Here is an 18,137-nt window from a genome sequence, read left to right as displayed (position 1 = left end):
GAGGAAGCTAAAGAGACTCAATAAAGAGTAGAGGGGTACAGAGACAATAAAAACGTCACCCCTAGGAAAAGAAAGCCCAATACTGAAATGCAAGTCATGCATTGATAACTCATAGCATGGCGAAAGGAAAAGAGTTTGAAAGTGAGCAGAGCAGAAGCACTTGGGAGAAGCATTGCTTCTGGGGGAGACTCAGCTATTATGGGGAAGGGGAAAAACCTCTAGAGATACGGCAGTGAAGGAAAAGAAGGAAAGAAGGGGAAAAAATTAGGGATCCTGCAGAAACAAAAAACATATCCATGCTTCCCCCCCACACTATTGTGCAAACGAATGAAAATACCACAGACAAGACCACATCCACATAAAACTATTGTAATAGTTACAACAGCCAGAAGGTGGAATCCATTCAAGTGTCTGTAGATAGGTAAATGCATAAACAAATGTGGGGTGGCTGTGTAATGGGAGTATTATTCAGGCTTAAAAAGGAAGGACATTCTGACCCACGCTACAATAGGAACCTTGAGGACATTATGCTAAGTGAGATAAGCCAGTTATAAAAGGACGAATATTTTATGGTTCCACTTACATGAAAAACCCAGAGGAGTCAAGTTCACAGAAAGGAAAAGTGAAATGGTGGTTGCCAGGCGTTGGGAGAGGTGGGCTGGGGGAGTTGTTTTATAGTACAGTGTTTCAGTTTTGCAGGGGGAAAGATCCCCATGGCACAACAACGCACGTGTACTTAACACCCTTGAACTCTGGACACTTAAAATTGGTTAAGATAGGAAAGTTTATGTTATGTGTATTTTACCACAGTTTTTTTTTTTTTTTTTTTTTTTTTTTTAAGGAAGTGGGCACCTTCACAATGAGCGTGAGATGATCTTTTGAGTTATCCTGGTATGTTGTTATCTATTATCTGTTAGCGGCTTAAAATGGAAAACAATTCTTACCTGAAAGTTTCTGTGGGTCAGGAATCTGGGAGCAGCTTAGCTAAGCGCCTCTGCCTAAAGGTCTCTTGTGAAACTGCAGGCAAGTTCTCAGCCCTGGGTCTCACCTGAAGGCTCAGTTGAGGGAGAACCTACATGGTTTCTGGCAGGTGGAGGGAAGGTCCTCGTTGGCTGTTGGGAAGTGATAATCAGCTCCTTGCTAAGTGGGCCTCTGCTCGTGACATGACAGCTGGATTCCATCCGAGGGTGCTACCAAGAGCGTGAGAGAGGGTGAGGAAGATGGAAGCCAGAGTCTTTTGTGACCTAATCTTGGAAGTGACATCTCATCATTTTTTGCCATATTCTATTTGTTAGACGCGAATCACTGTTCCAGCCTGCACTTGAGGGGTCAGGATTAAACAAAGGCATGACTACCAGGAGGAGAGGATCTCTGGAAGCTGCCTTGTAGGCCCGATAAAATGATTAGACTTCACATATAAAGAGGAAAATTCTTCAGCCAAGCTACCCTTCGAATATCAAAGCTATTAAGAAACAGTCCTGAGTGTGCAAGAACTCAGGGACTACATACATACACAGGTGCTTTTCCAAAGGAATCTATTAGAAGCAGGTGTATTATCCAGGCCTTTCCAGAAAGGCAGAACCAATAGGATGGTATATACAGGAAGAGATTTGTGTAAGGAATTGGTTTACACAATTATGGAGACTGAGAAGTGTTATGATCTGCTATTTGGAAGCTAGAGACCCAGGAAAGCCAGTATGAGTCTAAATGCCTGAGAACCAGGAGCGCCTGGGGCAGGAATCAATGTCCCAACTCCAGTGATCTGGCAGGAAGGGCTGAATTCTTCTTCCTTCTTCTCCTGTTTTAATCAGGCCCTCAACATATTGGATGATACTCCCCTACATTGGTGGGATGAGGAGGGAGGGAGGCAAACTGCTTTACTGAACCTATTGATTCAAGTGGTAACTTCATCCAGAAATACCCTCACAGACACACCTAGAAATAGTGCTTAGCCAAGGATCTGGCCATCCTGTGATCCAGTCAAAATGACATATAAAATTAACTAACACAGAGGGCTCAGCAAACCGGCCATCCTTTTTTGGTAAATAAAATTTTGTTGGAACATAGCCACATCCATCCATTTACGTATTGTCTATGGCTGCTTTTGCTCTACAACAGCAGGCTGAGTAATTTTGACAGATTGTCACCGAGCCCAAAATATTTACTGTCAGGTTCCTCAGTGAGAACGCTTGTCTCCTCTTGTACTACAGGGTGAACCTTATCCAGTATGACATGACGTGGGGTACTGGCAGGAGGACTGATGGTGAATGTTTCCTATAATTACAGCGCCAACGCTAAAATAAGGGTGGAATTATGGGCAAGAGAATAATATATAAAGATGACACATTCTGAACAAGTAGAAAAATATAATTCAAAATAGTGAGAGAAAGGAGCGAGCGAGGGAAGTAGACTAAGACCGTGTGTGTTGGGTATTCATAACGAGAGGCAGGACGCCTATTAAGATAGTGAGAGTGCGCCTGCGTCGTGGGCCTATGTGCCGAAGCACGCGGGGTCAAGGGTCAGCGGCACAAGATGGCGCCGAGGACCGGTTGCGGGCTGCTGGGCCAGAGCGACGGGGGGCACCGCCCAGCATCCCAGGCTCCCCGGTGTTTTCCCGGGTGGTTGGTGTTCGCTCATCGGGGGTAAGATCGCGCAGACTGACCGGGTTTATGATTTTAAAGACTATGGGGAAATTCAATTGGTAGGTCACCCGAAAGAGGGGAGTGAAAACTTTGGTATTGATTTGAAGTCGACAGTCTGGTCTCGGCGTGTGACGGCAGTGAGGGGACTCTTGGCCACGGGGAAGTTTATATAAACTTGAACAGAGAAAAACTGGGGCAAGCGGTTATTGTGGACCCCAGACAAGGCCATCACTAGAGTGAATTGTGCACCCTCAGCCTTAGGATCCTTTGGCTCAGACCCTGCTCCCTGATAAGAGAGAATATACCTTTTTTTAAAGACCATGTGAATGTTCCTGGAAAGGGGTCATATATTAGGGTGCAAAGAAATCGTTGACAGGTTTCATCAAAATGAAATATTACTAATAGTTTCTGAAAGCAGTACAGTAAAGTTAAAATTAAAAACAAAACTAAAAACAAAAAAGCACTTCCACCTGGAAATTTTAAAAAATTTCTTTTAAACGCTTGGGTTATGAGGGAAATATACACAAAAATTACAGAATCTGAAAAATGATAATGAAAAGGCTATAAATCAAGACTGTATTCATGAAACTTTTATATAGTTACATGGTTAAAATGTCTATATAAGAAGCAGTGGTGATTTAAAAACTCCTAGCCCTAAACACTTTTATCAATTAAAATTAAAAATTGAAAATAAATGAATTAGATCCCCAATCCAAAAATCTAGGGGAAAAAAAAAAAAAGCAAGCAAGTAAAGATAATAAAGGTAAATGCAGAAATTAATGGGATTGAAAACAGAAAAACAGTAGATGAAATCCATTAATAAAAATTCTGGTGCTTTGGAAAAGAGGTACAGAATAGAGCACTAGGTAACTGAATCAAAAAGGAGATGTGATGACAGAAGCGGAGTTGGGAGAGAAATTTGAAGATGATGCACTGCTGGCTTTGGAGAATGGAGTCTCCCCTCAGGGTTCCAGAAGGAAGGGTTTATACCTAGGAGTGTCATTCCCGAGTCCTATGGTAACCTGTGTTTAACCAGTGGAGATACTGCCAGACTGCTTTCCAAAGTGGTTGTACCAATTCACATTTCCACCAGCCCTCTGAGCGTTCCAGTTCCTCGACATCTTCACCAATACTCGCTATTGTCTGTCTTTTTGATTCTGTCTGTCCTAGTGGACGTGAAGTGATTTATGGCCTTCACCTGCATTTCCCAAATAACTAAGGGTGCTAAGCATCTTTCCATTGGCAGAGCTTCTTTGGGGAAACGCCCATTCAAATTCTTTCCTCATTTTAGAATTTGTTTCTTTGATTGACGAGTTGTAAAAATTCTTTATGAATTCTGGATATAAGTCTTGTTCCTTTGTTTGGCACGTCTTTTCCTGATGGTTCATCGTCCTTGACTCTGTTGGTCTCCACGTATTAGACAAAGCAGGCACCCCTCCTGCTTCACGGACTGGCTTTTGTACAGAAGACCCTTGTCATTCAGCCGGGTTAGAGATTGTGGGGACCTCTACCAACTCTTTCCGTCCTCAGGGCGAAGCAGGTGGCTGTCATTTTTTGTCTCCTGCCCTGTGCTGAACCTGGGTGTAGGGGCTGTGGAAGCTATCAGTTCAAACCACGGTCTCTGTTCTCTCCTAGACAACGAGCCTGTGCCGACCAATAGAGATTCAAAACCGGTTAGACCGTTACTAGCTCTTTGGGCAGCCCTGGAGAAATTGGGGTGGTGGGCATAAAAATCAACTCTCTTCCTCCGTAGAGGCAGCTGACAACTGACAGGGATTTTTCATTCACTCGCTCTGTACCAGGCAGGGGGAAGGTCTATGGCATCGAGCAGCCCAAGCTGCTGTGTCCTGTTTTTCCCTCAGCAGCGAACTGTGCCAGGCCCGTCAGAGCTCCAAGACCGACAAGATAAAAGCTAGTCTTCTGGGGAGACCTCTTGGAAAAGTTGGGGTGCTGGATGTGTAGCCAACTTCTGCCTTCCCCTGGGCTAAGCAGGGAGCTCGGGGGGCTCTTCCTGATCATGGGGTGCTTTGCCGGGTGCAGGGACTCCCGTGAGAGGGTGTCCTGAATCTCTTTACTGACTTCAGTGAGTCTGGTTTTGTGTTCTTTGGGGTACTGGAGCCTTTCAGTTCGTTTCTAGATTTCTCAGAAAGACACTGTTTCTGGGTTGTTGCTGAACTGGTGTGTTTGTTGGGGGAAGGAGGGACCAGGCCTTTGCTCCCCCGTCTCGCTGACACCATCTTCACTTCCGCTTGAAGAACTTCATTCGGTGTTTATAAAGGGAGGGTCTGTCAGTGATAAGTAAAAGACAAAACATGAAACCCTCCTTTCTTTCCAAGATGCAGTTGTTTTCTTGAATAAAAGCTCCTCTAATTGCTGTAGGTTTTTGGCTAAGATCCAGAGCTCCGAAAAAGTTGATGAGGACGGTTTCGGCAAGTGTTTGGATTACTTTCGTGGAGAGGTGGATTTTCAGAGAGTTTTATTCCACCATTCCCTTTCCCCTTATTATTGAAAAAGCTCTGGAAAGATCAGTATGAGTCAGGGTCCTGCCAGAAAAACACAACCAGTCAAAGCTGTTTATTAAGTGATTTATTGCAAGGCATTGATTTATATAATTGTGAGGGCTTATTAGGTTAAGTTGAAAAACCAGAGGGCTGGCTGTTGGGAAGGGTGGGCTGGAAATCTCAGGCATGAGCTGAGCTGCTGTCCATAGGTAGGATTTCTTCTGGAAACCCCAGTTCTGCTCTTAAGGCCTTATTGAATCAGGCCCACTCAGGTCATCTATACTCTTTCTTCGTTAACATAAACTGATCATAGACCTGAATCCATCTACAAAATACCTTCCTAGCAACACCTATACTAGCATTTGATCAAAGATTTTCATGGGGTCTCTGGAGAAACCAAGCCAACCATGACTGTCCAAATCAGATGCAGTACAAAGTGACAGTTTGACTCCACGTGCATTAAATGGAAGGAAATCGAGGGCATCTAATATTTTGGGAAACTTCGTGATGTGATACAATACAAAGAACACCTAATGCAGTACAAGGAACACCAAGAGGACATGGCTGAAGAGCTGGCCCCGGGACTTACTACCTCAGAGGGTTTACCAACCTGTCTGAGCCCCAGTCTCTTCACTGTGAGAGGAGAATAATACAAATAAAACCATGTGTGTGAGATTTAAGTGAGAGAATGTGAAGGGAAATGCTTTAGCCCAACACAGACCCCTGAGTCAATGTTTTTCTTTTTTTAATTTTTCAAAATTAAATCTCATCACACTGATGACTTAAAAACCTTTTTATATAACAGCATTTAGAGGACCAAAAGCCAAGAGCATCTCTACATCCATGGCACATGTATGCTACCCCCACCCCATGTGGGGACAGTGGATGTGTGTCCAGTCGGCAGATCACAAATGTCCCTTAGTCTGTCCAGTCCACTAGAGCTGTGATCAGTACACACAGTGCATTTGTATATTTTGGCATTTTTGGTGCTGCTTATTTTTGATAAAAAGAGGCAAGGCTCTATTTAGGCACTTTGTTTAATTAAAAGCTAAATTCCTAAGCCCACGTAGGAAGACAGTAAAAGAAAAAAATGTATGGCTTCACAGTTAGACATTCAATTCAGTGTTGGATTTTGAGAGCCTTGTGCTTGACAGTGTGACGCTTCTCTGCTTTGCACGTGCATTCACTGCAGGAACACGGTCTGGTCATTCTGTGATTACTTACTTTTAGAAACTTAGACCTGCTAACTTTAAGTAAATCAACTTTAGCAATCTGGACATAAAGTGGGAGTGGAGTGCGGTGGAAGGATGAGTTGTAGTTTCAGAATTTAAATGGAAAACTTCCTCATTTTGCCTGGTCAAACCTTGGTTTGGAGATGTTTAAGTACAACCAAAGCAGGAAGAAACTCCCTTCTGGAACTTTGGAGGAAAATATCTGAGGCCATCTAAGGCACCAGATCCACAGGCTAATAAGCTACTGACCCCCAGACTACCAGGAAGCTTGAGGGGAAAAAAATGTTAGGTAAACACAGTCCAACAGATTCTTATATTTTAGTACTATCATCTTTGGTAAATAAAACTAGGTAAAAGTAGCACATATTTTTGCCACAGAATCCTTAACTAATACGATCAGAGACCAACAAAAAAGGTTTTTTAAAAGTGTGTAGGAGTATCTTAAAGTTATAGGACTTTTAACAAAGTGATTGACCGAATGACTTGAAGTTATGCCCCTTTTGTAAATGGATTTCTCAGGTAGTCCGTTCCCCTGGCGGCCATGACTGTAACTTGGGATGATCATAGCAATTTGCTCAAACTCAAATGGCAGTAATAACTTCAGTAGAGACTGAGGGCAGTCAAGAAGTTGCAACAACTTTAGTAAAAGAATGAAAGAAATCTCAACAACTCCAGGCAGGAGGAGAAGATCTCTGGATAATATAGCAGTTGTAGCTGAAGTCTATGGTTTTGCAGAAACTACTTTGTGGTACTAAAATGAGGCTCTGTTTCAGGGATCGGCAGACTTTCTCTGCAAAGGGCTGTATAGTAAATATTTCAAGCTTAATGGGTGTCAGGTCTCAGTCACAGCTCAGTCTGCCACTGTGACTTGAAAGCAGCAATAGAAAATATGTGAATGGGTGTAACTGTTTCAGTAAAACTTTACAAAGATCATGTGTGGGCTAGACTTGGCCCTCAGGCTGTGGGTTGCTGCTCTAATCAGTAAGAAGCTATCTTGTTTGTATATTTTAAGTATAGAAAAGGGAGGCGGTAAGAGACGGAAAGGGAGAGAGAAAGATGCTGTTACAAAAATTTTTTAAAATCAGTGACTCATTTAGTGGGATTAGCCACTTAAGACAGTGTTTTCCAAACTCACCATTCATCAAAAAAGTGAGACTCCTATCAAGCGACAGTAATAAAAAGCTGTTGGACTAAGTAAGAATGATAGAATTGGAATAATACAGATCAACTCTCATAAAATGAACTGTGTAGGACATCTGCTCTAAAATGCAGGAGGCTGCATGCCAGTGAGAGCTCTCAAAACACAGCGGAAGGGACCAGGGAGAGAGGAGCGCTCACCCAGGAAGGGCAGTGGTGAGATCTTGGGAGTCCCCAGAGGGTACGAGGGCCCTCGTTCAAGCATCCAACTCTCCGTCTCGAGCTGCCACAGAGTGCCCGCCCTGACTTTGCTGTGAACTGTCCTCTGACCTCGGGGGCGAGTGACTTGGCTTCTGGAGCCCAGGCTTTCCTTACCTCTGACATCCCCTCTGGCACAAGGTGTGGGATTCTGTGACACAGATCTGTCACACTGGATTCTGAGAAATCCTAACCTCTGGTCCCTTCTCTTAAGAAGTTAAACTAGACACAAGTGTTTAAGAGTGAGAGAAAATTACAGACTGCCCTTTGGCAGGATTTCCACCCAATCGCAAAAAGAGGACTAAAACTTCTGAAGGGCATTCGGTTTAGATGAAAAGGTACCCAGCTGTGCTCTTTAAGCCTGTCTTGTATGAAGGAACTTTCCGTAGTCGCTCTGTGTAGCTTATCAAGTCTGCCCTCCCAGGGACACTTCTGTGGTCTTCGGGGCCACTTTGGAGTTTCTCTCTGATACGCCAACTGTTTAAAGAAAGCGGTTTGCTCGGTGTGTGAGCCGGCAGACAGCGTGCGTGCCACTGTGCGGGTCCCTCCTGTGCGTGGGAACCCACAAGGTGCAGCAAGTTTCTGCTCTTTAGGGAGAGCAACTTTTATATTTTTAACATCACAGCTCCAGATAACGTGGCTGCAGCTGACTAAAGTGCTGTTTAAGAAGATGGGGAGGAAGCGATGGGGGCTGTTATTTTGCGAATTGGAAGAAGCTTTTATGTGCAGTAGAGACCATGACCGCTGATTTTGTGCTGATTAAACATCCATGTACAGTGGTGGCTGGGGACTTGCAGAGTCCACCGACGTTAAGAACTCCTGGGTTCAATTCCATCTTCCACTTGGCCTTCTCTCCTCTACACTGCTTCATTCCGTACGTTACCACTTCATTGTCCACAATTCTTAGTCCCTTTGCATTTAACCCTTAGTTGCTTATTCCCAAAGTGCTGGCATCAAGAAGTAATGCTTCCTATCGGCTTTTGTCCTTCTGTGAATTAGCAATAACCAATTTTCTGGGACCAATGTGAATTTAGGTCAGGAAATTCAGTCATTGCTCTGTGCACGATAAACCCCACAGAGCTCATGGGAATACTGGGACAAAGGGGCACAGTACCCCAAAACTTCATCACTGATACAATTAAAAAAAAAAAAAGCAACCTAATAAGAACAGTAGCACAGTTTTCAGTGTTGTCAGGAACCATATAAATACCCCAATAAATGTGGCAGGTTATCTAGAAAAGGACCTGCAGGGAACCTGTGGTAGAGGGCCTTGGAAGGGCTGCATCTTTGGGGCTGCTGGAAGGCAGAGGACGGCGTGATCCCAAGTCAGACCAGGGTGACTGCGCACAGGGGGTGGCACCGGGGGAGCTGGTGATGTTGGGGGGGGGGTGGCTGCGTCTCATGTTTTCCTGTGTGGCACAGTTCAGCTGGGGGCAGTCTGCTGTGTTCATCTGATGTTCCTGGTGGACCGAAGTGCACACAAGTAAATGGGGAAAAGCACATTATGCTCAAATGATTCCTCATAGCTCAGTTGCATTAGAACACACAGGCATTTTCAAAACAAGTGCTATAGCCAAACGGACTGTGTTTGCTAACCTGGCACCAGCGGCAGGAGAATGCTGTCAGAAAGCCTTCCACCCGTCCGCGGAACCCCAAGAAAGTTCCAAAAAATGCTGACACAAGAACTATGGTTGGTAAAAGTTAAAAATGAAACAATTGTATTCACTGGAGAGATTTCTTTTCTCTGCCTGTCCCTCTTGCAGTATGTCCATTTTGGTGGGGAAGTTTCTGTTTACTAATAAAATAAGTCACAGGTTGAAGGCAAAGCTCTAGAGAGGGAAAAGATTCAATTTCACTTTTACTACTTCAAGGATCAGCTAAGTACCGAGTACTTAGAATTCATTTGCAGTAGAGAGAAACACAATGGAGAGAGAGGAACGAAGGATCCACCTTGAGTCATCAAAGTGCTTTATTTTGTAAAGCCTGGCTCATGACTGGAGTGTATTGTTAGCACTAAGAGATACAAGGCAAACTTCCTCACTCTGTCCAAACAGTTTATCGACAAATGAATGACAGAGACTGTTACAGACAAAAAAAAAAAAAAAAAAAAAAAAGCATTTTGTAAACTTCTAAAAGCATACACAGACGGGCCACAAAGGAAATGGTTACTCAAATAATGTATGTGTACCTTATCTTTACTTCAGGGTCTCACTTTTGTAGTCTTGGGTCAAAGAAACCACAATATGACTTCAGAACACTGAAACAGACTCGATGCCAGAATGAATGGTGTGTGGGGGGGGAGGGGTGCAAATCCCAGTCTCAGCTAATATGAGGGCATAAAATTCAGATTTGGACAGCCATGTCACAGGGGTGAGAACATCAGCCACCATGACTCACAGACCTCGGGTGAAGTCACTAGTTGTAGAATGGCGTTGCTGCTGGCTTTCAGAGACCCCGATTTTGCTATCACCTCATTTTCCCAAGTCAACCCACACACAGTGGGCACAACTGAAGTCTTGATAAGCCCTGAAGTAAAGTTCCTGGAAGGGGCAGTATGCAGGGGGTGTTTGCTTAGTTCTAAGTAATCACTGAAAGGTGGCTTTTTTTTTTTTCTTTCTTGAAACTGCCTACAAAAATCATCTCGTGTTTTAAACAAAGAATTTCAAAGGCACAGCTTTAGCACAGTGTATAAGTTGATAACCTACCCTAAGCCAAGTCTAATATTTTAGCTTGACGCCTTTCCGAGAATGCCAGAAAGTTGGTAAATACATGATTGATGTTGGAAACTTATAAACTGATTAAAACACAACCAGCACAGTTTAGGGCAATGAACTTACATAACCAGATTTGGGTTAAACATTTTAAAAAAAAATCTGGTTGATAAATGTACATCTGGAGGAAACAAAACAACCCTTTTCCTTTTATTGTATAAGACTGCCTACCATGTACTTTGAATAAAACATTCACCCAAAAACATGACTGCAGGATACATTTCAAAATAGGACAAACATTATTTCACCTACACTGTAAAATGACTTTACATGTAAACTTCAGAAATCACATGCTGTACATTAAATTTTTAGATTCAAAAATATCCCTGTTTTCCTAATAATGTAAACAGTAAAATTGAGGGTTTCAGTTAAAGGGATAATTCATAACAAAATACCACTGTTTAATCAATGGTGAAACAAACATCTTAGAATCCATATTTGCCATTGTTAACAGGAAAATTCAGAGTTCTAATGCTTTGCTCACCTTCCCACAGTAGGAGATGTAGATACCATTGCCCAAAACTATGCAATTTTCAGGTAAGCTTTATTTTTATTTTGTAGCATTAATTCCTATATTGCAACATAAGAGTGTAACAGTGAAGAAGCTCCAGGCAAGAAAAGAGAAGTAAGCAGTTTTCCTGGACATACTTACTGAGGTGAAAATGTACAGACAAGAGTCACTAGGGGCATCAGCTTCTTGCTGGAGGAGGGGCCTTTGTCCCCGGACACCGGGAGTCCCGACACTGTGGAGGCAGAACCCTGAGCCCGGGCGCGCTGGCGATGCTTGTGCTCCCCCGGCCAGCGCCAGGGGCTTGGCGGACAACTATAAAGGAGTGTCAGCGTGCGTGGTAGAAATGTAACATTCGCAGTAAGTTTTTTTCTTTTAATCACCATCATTATTATCATCATTATTATTATCTTCGTTATTATTATGAATACTGTCACATCTTTCAATTCCAAAAAATAAACTGATCCACAGTTTATCGCGTGACGCCAACATGGTCGGTCTGACATGCCTTGCCTTTGCCCCCTCCCCCCGCGTGTGCTCACCCGTCCATCCATCCATCCACAGCTGGAATCAGAAGGTTGTTGCCCAAATGCACTCTGACTGAAGCTGACCGGTTTTCATTAATTAATTAATTAATTAATTTTTAAGATACACGCGTACACGCGCGCAGACACACACGCACGCACGCACACGTGTCAGAAATAGCTAGAACGATGCTGGGAAATATCAGGTAGCTGTTAAAGCGAGTAGCCTCCAAATCAGTCATCTTGGCCTGAAGATGTAAACGAGGAGGTGTGCTTCGCTGAGTTTGGTTTTCGTTTTTCCTACGCCGAAGCCACCTCTGTCCTTCCCGTGCTCATGTCCGTCCAAGGCCATGTGGGAGGTTACGTCAAGATGTGGCCAATAAAGTCCAAAAAGCGCTTTGAATACTGTTCTGGGTTCACGGTCGAGATCTCTGCACCAGCCTGGGCAGTTTTAAAAGAGAAGAATTAGCAATATAATTACTACTAAGTCTCTATAGCAATTTCCAATTGCAGCTAAACACAAAGCTAGTAATTTTCCAATCTCTGCCTCTGTTCTTAAAACATAAAATATCTTGCATATTGTGTCCAAACAATCAAGGTTCTTAGAAATCTGTGTGAAAATGAGGCGAAGAGTCAGTAACAACAGATGCTGTTATCACACTGACTTCAGCAACTTAAAAAAAATCAAACTAGCCATGTTTGGGATGTGCCTGTCACGCGGTGGACTGTGCGGCCTACGCTCAGAAGCCACACGAACAATATTGCTGTTTTTCAGGAGAGCAGATTGGAGATCCCTTGAGAGTGATGCCAACAGCAACATTCAGCTAAAGTGAACAGACAAGGACAGAGGATCAGGTTTCTTTTTCAGGACTCAGGTAAGAGGCGGAGCACTCACAAGAGGGGTGACAGCCACAGCAGCCGGGTCTGGATCAGCTGCCCCCCAGCCAGGTAAGACCACAGGCTGCGGATGGCATCTCCCCCCGCAGGGCCGGGCAGCTCCCTCAGCGCGGGGCACAGGACTGCCATTGTTCCCCTTCACAGAGACCTGCCTGGAGCAAGGAAGCGGGGCCCCTCGCGGAGGCTCAGCGGGGAGTTCCCATTCCGGGAGGCAGCCCTGGCGGCCAGACCTGAGGTATGTAGTTACTGGCCAGTTTCCTGAGCCGCAGAGGGCAAGACCAGTTTTATGAAGTCACCATGGGCTATTTTTAGACACCCATACTCCCTGGGGAACCTGTAATTTCCCAGCCTGGCCTGGGCCACGGGGATCTCCACGGAGGAGCCCAGGCCTTGAAGGCAGAGAAGAGTTTCCAGAAGCAGCTCGACACATTCCTTTGCTAAGAGTAGGGTCTTGCTCCTGCAAACTTGTGCTCAGTCCGTGGAGTATTGTGGAGCTGAGCCGGGGTCTCGTAGAAGAGATTAGAATGGAGCCATGCTTGCTCCGATCGATTTCGAGTTCCCCAGGGTGTGTGATACTGCAGCACGTGTGGGGAGAGGTGGGCTCAGACGCAGAGCACCTGCTCACCTCGGCTGTCCTCCACTAAACCCCATCAGCAAGGGGTTAGGACTCCTTTATTAGTTGGGGCCCTTAAGCTCTGAAGTGTTTTCTCAAGGTTACACAACTGGGAAGGCTAAAATATGGATTATAGGGTTTCTGACCCAGTTGATCTCTGCAGTAGACCCGTGGTTCTCGGCCAGCGGTGAGTATCAGAATGACTACAGAGCCTTTTCCAGACCTCCCCCAGCCTCCTGCACCGGACTCAGAACCAGAGAAGGGGGACGGTGCCTCAGGCATGCACGTATTTCACAAACGCTACTCCGAAGGATGCCAGCTGCCAGGTGAGAGCCCCCAGGTACCGATACAGGCCCTGGACTCCAGCAGTGGGCTGGGTGAGGTCTTCAGCCCGGCTTTGCGCACCGCAGGAACACCATACGTAGTTGCTGGTGATGTAACTAAAATGTTTCTTTGGCAAAGAGGATATGTTTGTAGACTGGCTCCCTTGCTGGGAGGACAACCTGTTTGATTTTAAAATACAGAAAAAGAGCCTTTTTAATCGAGGCTGATGTTCTCGTGCCTCTCGGCTGGCTGTACACACTATAGGCAGGCACCTCTCCTTGTGTGAACAGGCCAGGGCCCAAGTTCATTGCTATGGGCTGGGGGTCTCTGGCTTTTTTAGCAATGCCTGGAAAGCCAAAACAAATCTCTACAATAGGAGCATAATGGATGGTCACAACATGTGAAGTTCAACCAGGGAGGGGGCTTTTGCTGGTAGGGCAGGGGATGGGACTACCAGAGAGCAGGGGGCTGGCTAGGTTCTGGGGAGCAGTCCCATTTCTACCACTTTCTAGTGCTGTGACCCTGAGCAGGCTACACAACCAGCCATCACGGGCTCGTCACAGGGAATTCAGCAAGTCCCCATATGCACAGGATAGTGGTAATTTAGAACAAGCACAATGAAGGTGAAGAATTCATGTTATTAAACTTGGATCTTGCACCCAAAAGATAGAGAAAATACAGTTCACTGTACAAAACGGAAGATAATCCTGCATGTTCGGGAAGTGTCTGAAGCACAGATTAGTGCGTCAGAACAGTCTCAACAGGTCGGTTTTGAGGACTCATGTGAAAACACTTAGCTGTCTTCACTGTCATTTTTGAAGCATTTTCCCAACAAAAACGCCTCTGTACAACATTCCAGAGATGCACGAGTCTGTGACTATCCCGTGCGTAAAAGGACAAGCCGCTGAGTTTAAGTGACTTGCCCAGGGTGTGGGGAGAGCTGGTGTGAGCCTGTTGGCATTTGCTGCCTCTCAGTCTCACACTCTGAACTCGACCCCCCAAACGAACAAGAACCCCCGAGGGACTCTGGCCAGCTTGGCGGCGAGGAGCGGGGCCGGTCCCCGCACCGCAGACAGCAGCGGGGGCCCGGGAGCAGAGAGGGAAACCCGGTGGAGGTACTTACCCCATGCTTAACAGTTTTGGCGGCGTGGGCAGCTTTCTTTTTTGCATCATAATGAGTCAAAATGTCAATAATTGCCATAAAGTACACCTCTTTCCTGGGCGAGTCTGTAAAGGGATGAGAGCAACGATTGTGGGACCAGTGACGTGGCCTAAAAGAGCACCGCCGGAGGGGGAGGAATCCGGGACGGGGACCAGAGGGGTCTGACCACAAAGGCCGGGTACACTGCAGCTCAAACACATTCTGGAAAACGACAACTTACTTTTTACTCCCTCCTCTGGTTTAATGGTGTGGGGAGAGGGGCAAAATGGGGGAGTGGGGTTGAGGGACACAGGCTTCCAGTTCCAGAGTGCGTACCAAGGCACAGCACAAGGAATACAGGCAGTGAGAGGCTAACGGTGTTGTGAGGGGACAGACGGCAGCCACCCCTGTGGTGAGCACCGCGTCACCGACAGACTGGTCCCATCCCTATGCCGGACATCTGGAACTAACCTAACATGGTGTGTCAGCTCTCCTCAAGTACAAAACAAAAATAAGTGCTAAAAAAAATCGTAATTTGAAAAAAAATCCATGTAACTCCTGCATATCCCTGTTAAATAGCTTTTTTTTTTTCTGTCCCCAATTCTCTCTCAATTTAAAAAGTAAAAAAAAAAAAAAAAAAGTATAACCCCAGAATATCACCAGTAGAGGTCCAAGGGCAAGACTGTTTTCCTTTTTTTGTTAATCTGCATTTTCCTTAATCATTATGTATTGCCTTGGTGTAAAGAAAAATGCTACTTTAAAAATACAGTAGAGGTAATTTTGCTCCTTAATCCTTTTCTACCAGTACGGCTGTAATGCGCTTCGCAGAGCCTGCATCTTCCCGCAACGCTGCATGGAGCTTTCCAACAGCATTTGCTCACTTGCTGTCTCGGTCACATTCTGGTAATCCTAGCAATATTTTAAACTTTTTCATTATTATATTTTTATTGTGATGTTTGATCAGTGATTAAAACTCACTGAAAGCTCAGATGATGGCTAGTATATTTTAGCAATAAAGTATTTTTCAATTAGCAATAATCGCGCCTCGGATAAACCTCATTGGCTACGATACTGCCACTGCGCAAAGCTAATAAAGTATTTTTAAAATAAGATGTGTCTGGTTTTTTTTCCGGACAGAGTGCTATTGTACAAATAGACTATAGGCTAGGGTAGACACAACTTTTATACACACTGGGAAACCAGCACATTCATTCGACTTGCTTTACTGTGGTCTAGAACCCAGGGTATCTTTGAGGCATGCCTGTTTGTAATTCTGATTGAGTCCAGCATCAGAACTGGATAAAGGCATATATCCAATCAGTCTTCCTGCGTATTTCCACCAGTATAATGCTGTTTTAATTGTAAACAATAAGAGAAGTACATTTGACTATATCTAATTATCTGTGGTGAGAATTTTGGTGAGCAAAATAAAAAAAATCTCATGGGGCATATCAGCCAAGTGAGTCTGAGCTGTGTTTAAACAATGATGAACCATTTTTATTACTCAAAAAATAAGAGGCTGGCATTTATCATCTCTCTAAATTATTTTGATTTTCTCATGCATAAGTAGCTAAAGTAGAAAGTAATATTCCTTCAAATACCCAGTCATACAGATTTTGAGGATTAAGACTGCGCTCACGCTGGAGAAGAGAGCCACCGACCCTTTAATGGGGCCGGGGTGGGATGGAGTGACGGAGTGTCCGCTCAGCAGAGGATGGACAACAGCAAACCAGACATTCTCATCCCACACCCTGGGCCAGCAGCGCTCGTGAAAGGGAAAGGGCTGGTAGGGATGAGACACCCGCCGTTACAGGGTGGCCGAGCGAGGTTCAGACCCTATCTGTACCTGGCGGGGGAGGGATTCCCAACACTCTTTCAGAGCCATGTAAGAGCTAAGAAAACATTTACAAACATTTCTTCTACGTGTCCCCTACATTTACAGAAGTGCGTGCACATGTGTGTTGTGTATATAAACTAGTTGGTGGCTTCGCTGTATTCCCTTAACATCAAAAAATTCAAGGGCCTTTTCATAGTAGGTTTCAAAACCAGAGATTACAGATCCTCTTAACATACTCCCGTCCCTGAATCGATTCCTGGGGCTCTGGGGAGTAAGTCTTGGAGGGCAGCCTACTTTTAACGGGGATTACAATTACTGGTAGGAAACAATGCAAAAATCAAACCATTTCATAGATAAAAAGAGTTGGTAATAACTCAGCTTACTTTCATGGCATTTAATTCCATAAACATCAATGTTCGGGTCAAACTCCCCTGGAGCCAAGGGCGGTGAGCTGTTCAGCGTATTTCCAGGACTGTCCGGCGGGGTCCCGACGGGGTGGGCGCCATCGCTCTCCCCCTCCTCTTCCCCTTCATTCTCTTCACACTCCACCTCTTCCTGTTCGGCTCTCTCCACGTCGTGGATTCCCACCAGGAGGCTATAGTCCATGAGTTTTAACTGGGCAAGAAACTGGGGGCAGGGGAGGCAACAGGGTCAGTCATGCCTTAAACGAACCCCCAGATCTGAAGCAAACGGGCCCAGGAAAATGCCTGTGGGGGGACACTGGGAGGGAAGGGGCAGCAGATATGAGGCGAGGGTCTCCCTAAGAGGCGGCTCAGCCAGGAGCCTCTATGATGCTCTCACAGTCCCAGGCAGCTTCTCTGGCCAAAAACGTAGCCCCACACTTGGGGCTGGCTCAGCCCTGGCATTATTTTCCCTGAAACGCGAAGCTGGATGCCGGGAGGCATGCACTGATCACGTGGAGGTTGGATTACCCCAAAGAGCAGAGCGCATGACTGGCAAGAAGGAGGGAAGAGAGCCGTTCTCCCGACAATTAAGACTGGCTGATGGGAAAAACCAGGGACCTCCCAAGTAGCTTCCAGCAGAGTCTCTTGTGAAAGCACTTTGAAATTCAGCACACTGGGCTGAGAGCAGATTATTATGCTGTCTGTCACAAAGAAGTAAAAGCCCAAATGTCCCAATCAGCCAGCAAATGCCCGTGTCAGTGCTCTGGTGACTAACGCGGTCCTTCTGTCCTGCTCGGATTTCCTTATGGCGGGAGCGGGGGGACCGGAGAAGCCGGACGGGGCTCCCTTCCCACGCAGCAGCACCGGCCCAGGAGGCCTCTTCTCCCTCCTTCCCCTGGTCCAGCCGTGGGGAGACTAATGTGGGGCAGGACTTAGCCCCGTCGGGCAGCTTACTCCTGCCTGCCAAGTTCTCGTTTGCCTTTTCAGGTCATGATTTTTCTTCTAAGTAGACGTCCCCGGACGCGTGGTCTGAAGCACACCGTTCTAACCGCTCGCTCAGACGTGGCCAGGCCTACTGAGGGCAGAGCGTGGCGGCCCGTCTGCTGGCTAAGACGCCGGCAGCCCCCCAGTCCCCCAGCCGGCTGTGGCCCAAGACAACGATGCATGACCCCAACCCTTGGGGCCTCGGTGCCACCCCCGCTCGGTGATGCGGAGCAGCCGGTGGGCCTCGGGCGACTCAGCTAGAACTTAGGAAATGAACTTCCTTACGCAAAGGGCAAGCGTGTGAAATTACAGGTCTGAAGTTCTGGCTGGAAATGAAAGGAGATCAATTTGTGGAGACCCGCAG

The 18,137-nt window shown here is 45.7% G+C and overlaps 1 protein-coding gene across 3 annotated transcripts in view; it reads right to left on the bottom strand.

Annotated features, from left to right (window-relative positions):
* Positions 1-11,068: 11,068 nt before the first annotated feature.
* Positions 11,069-18,137, bottom strand: part of LOC111155527 (phosphatidylinositol-5-phosphate 4-kinase type 2 alpha) — a 172,566-nt gene continuing 165,497 nt past the window's right edge. For all 3 annotated transcript variants that reach the window (XM_022515697.1, XM_022515696.1, XM_022515695.1), the window contains 3 exons: positions 16,769-17,012; positions 14,531-14,634; positions 11,069-12,014 (listed from right to left, as the gene is read on the bottom strand). In XM_022515697.1, coding sequence (XP_022371405.1) covers positions 11,934-12,014; positions 14,531-14,634; positions 16,769-17,012 — 429 coding nt within the window. In that variant the 3' untranslated portion in view covers positions 11,069-11,933. The remainder of the gene's footprint in view (positions 12,015-14,530; positions 14,635-16,768; positions 17,013-18,137) is intronic.

This window comes from Enhydra lutris, unplaced genomic scaffold (assembly GCF_002288905.1).
Source record: "Enhydra lutris kenyoni isolate GAN:26980312 unplaced genomic scaffold, ASM228890v2 scaffoldscaffold42, whole genome shotgun sequence".
Classification (NCBI taxonomy): Eukaryota; Metazoa; Chordata; class Mammalia; order Carnivora; family Mustelidae; genus Enhydra; species Enhydra lutris.
Note: the sequence above shows the minus strand (reverse complement) of the source record. Positions and strands in the feature narration are given on the sequence as shown.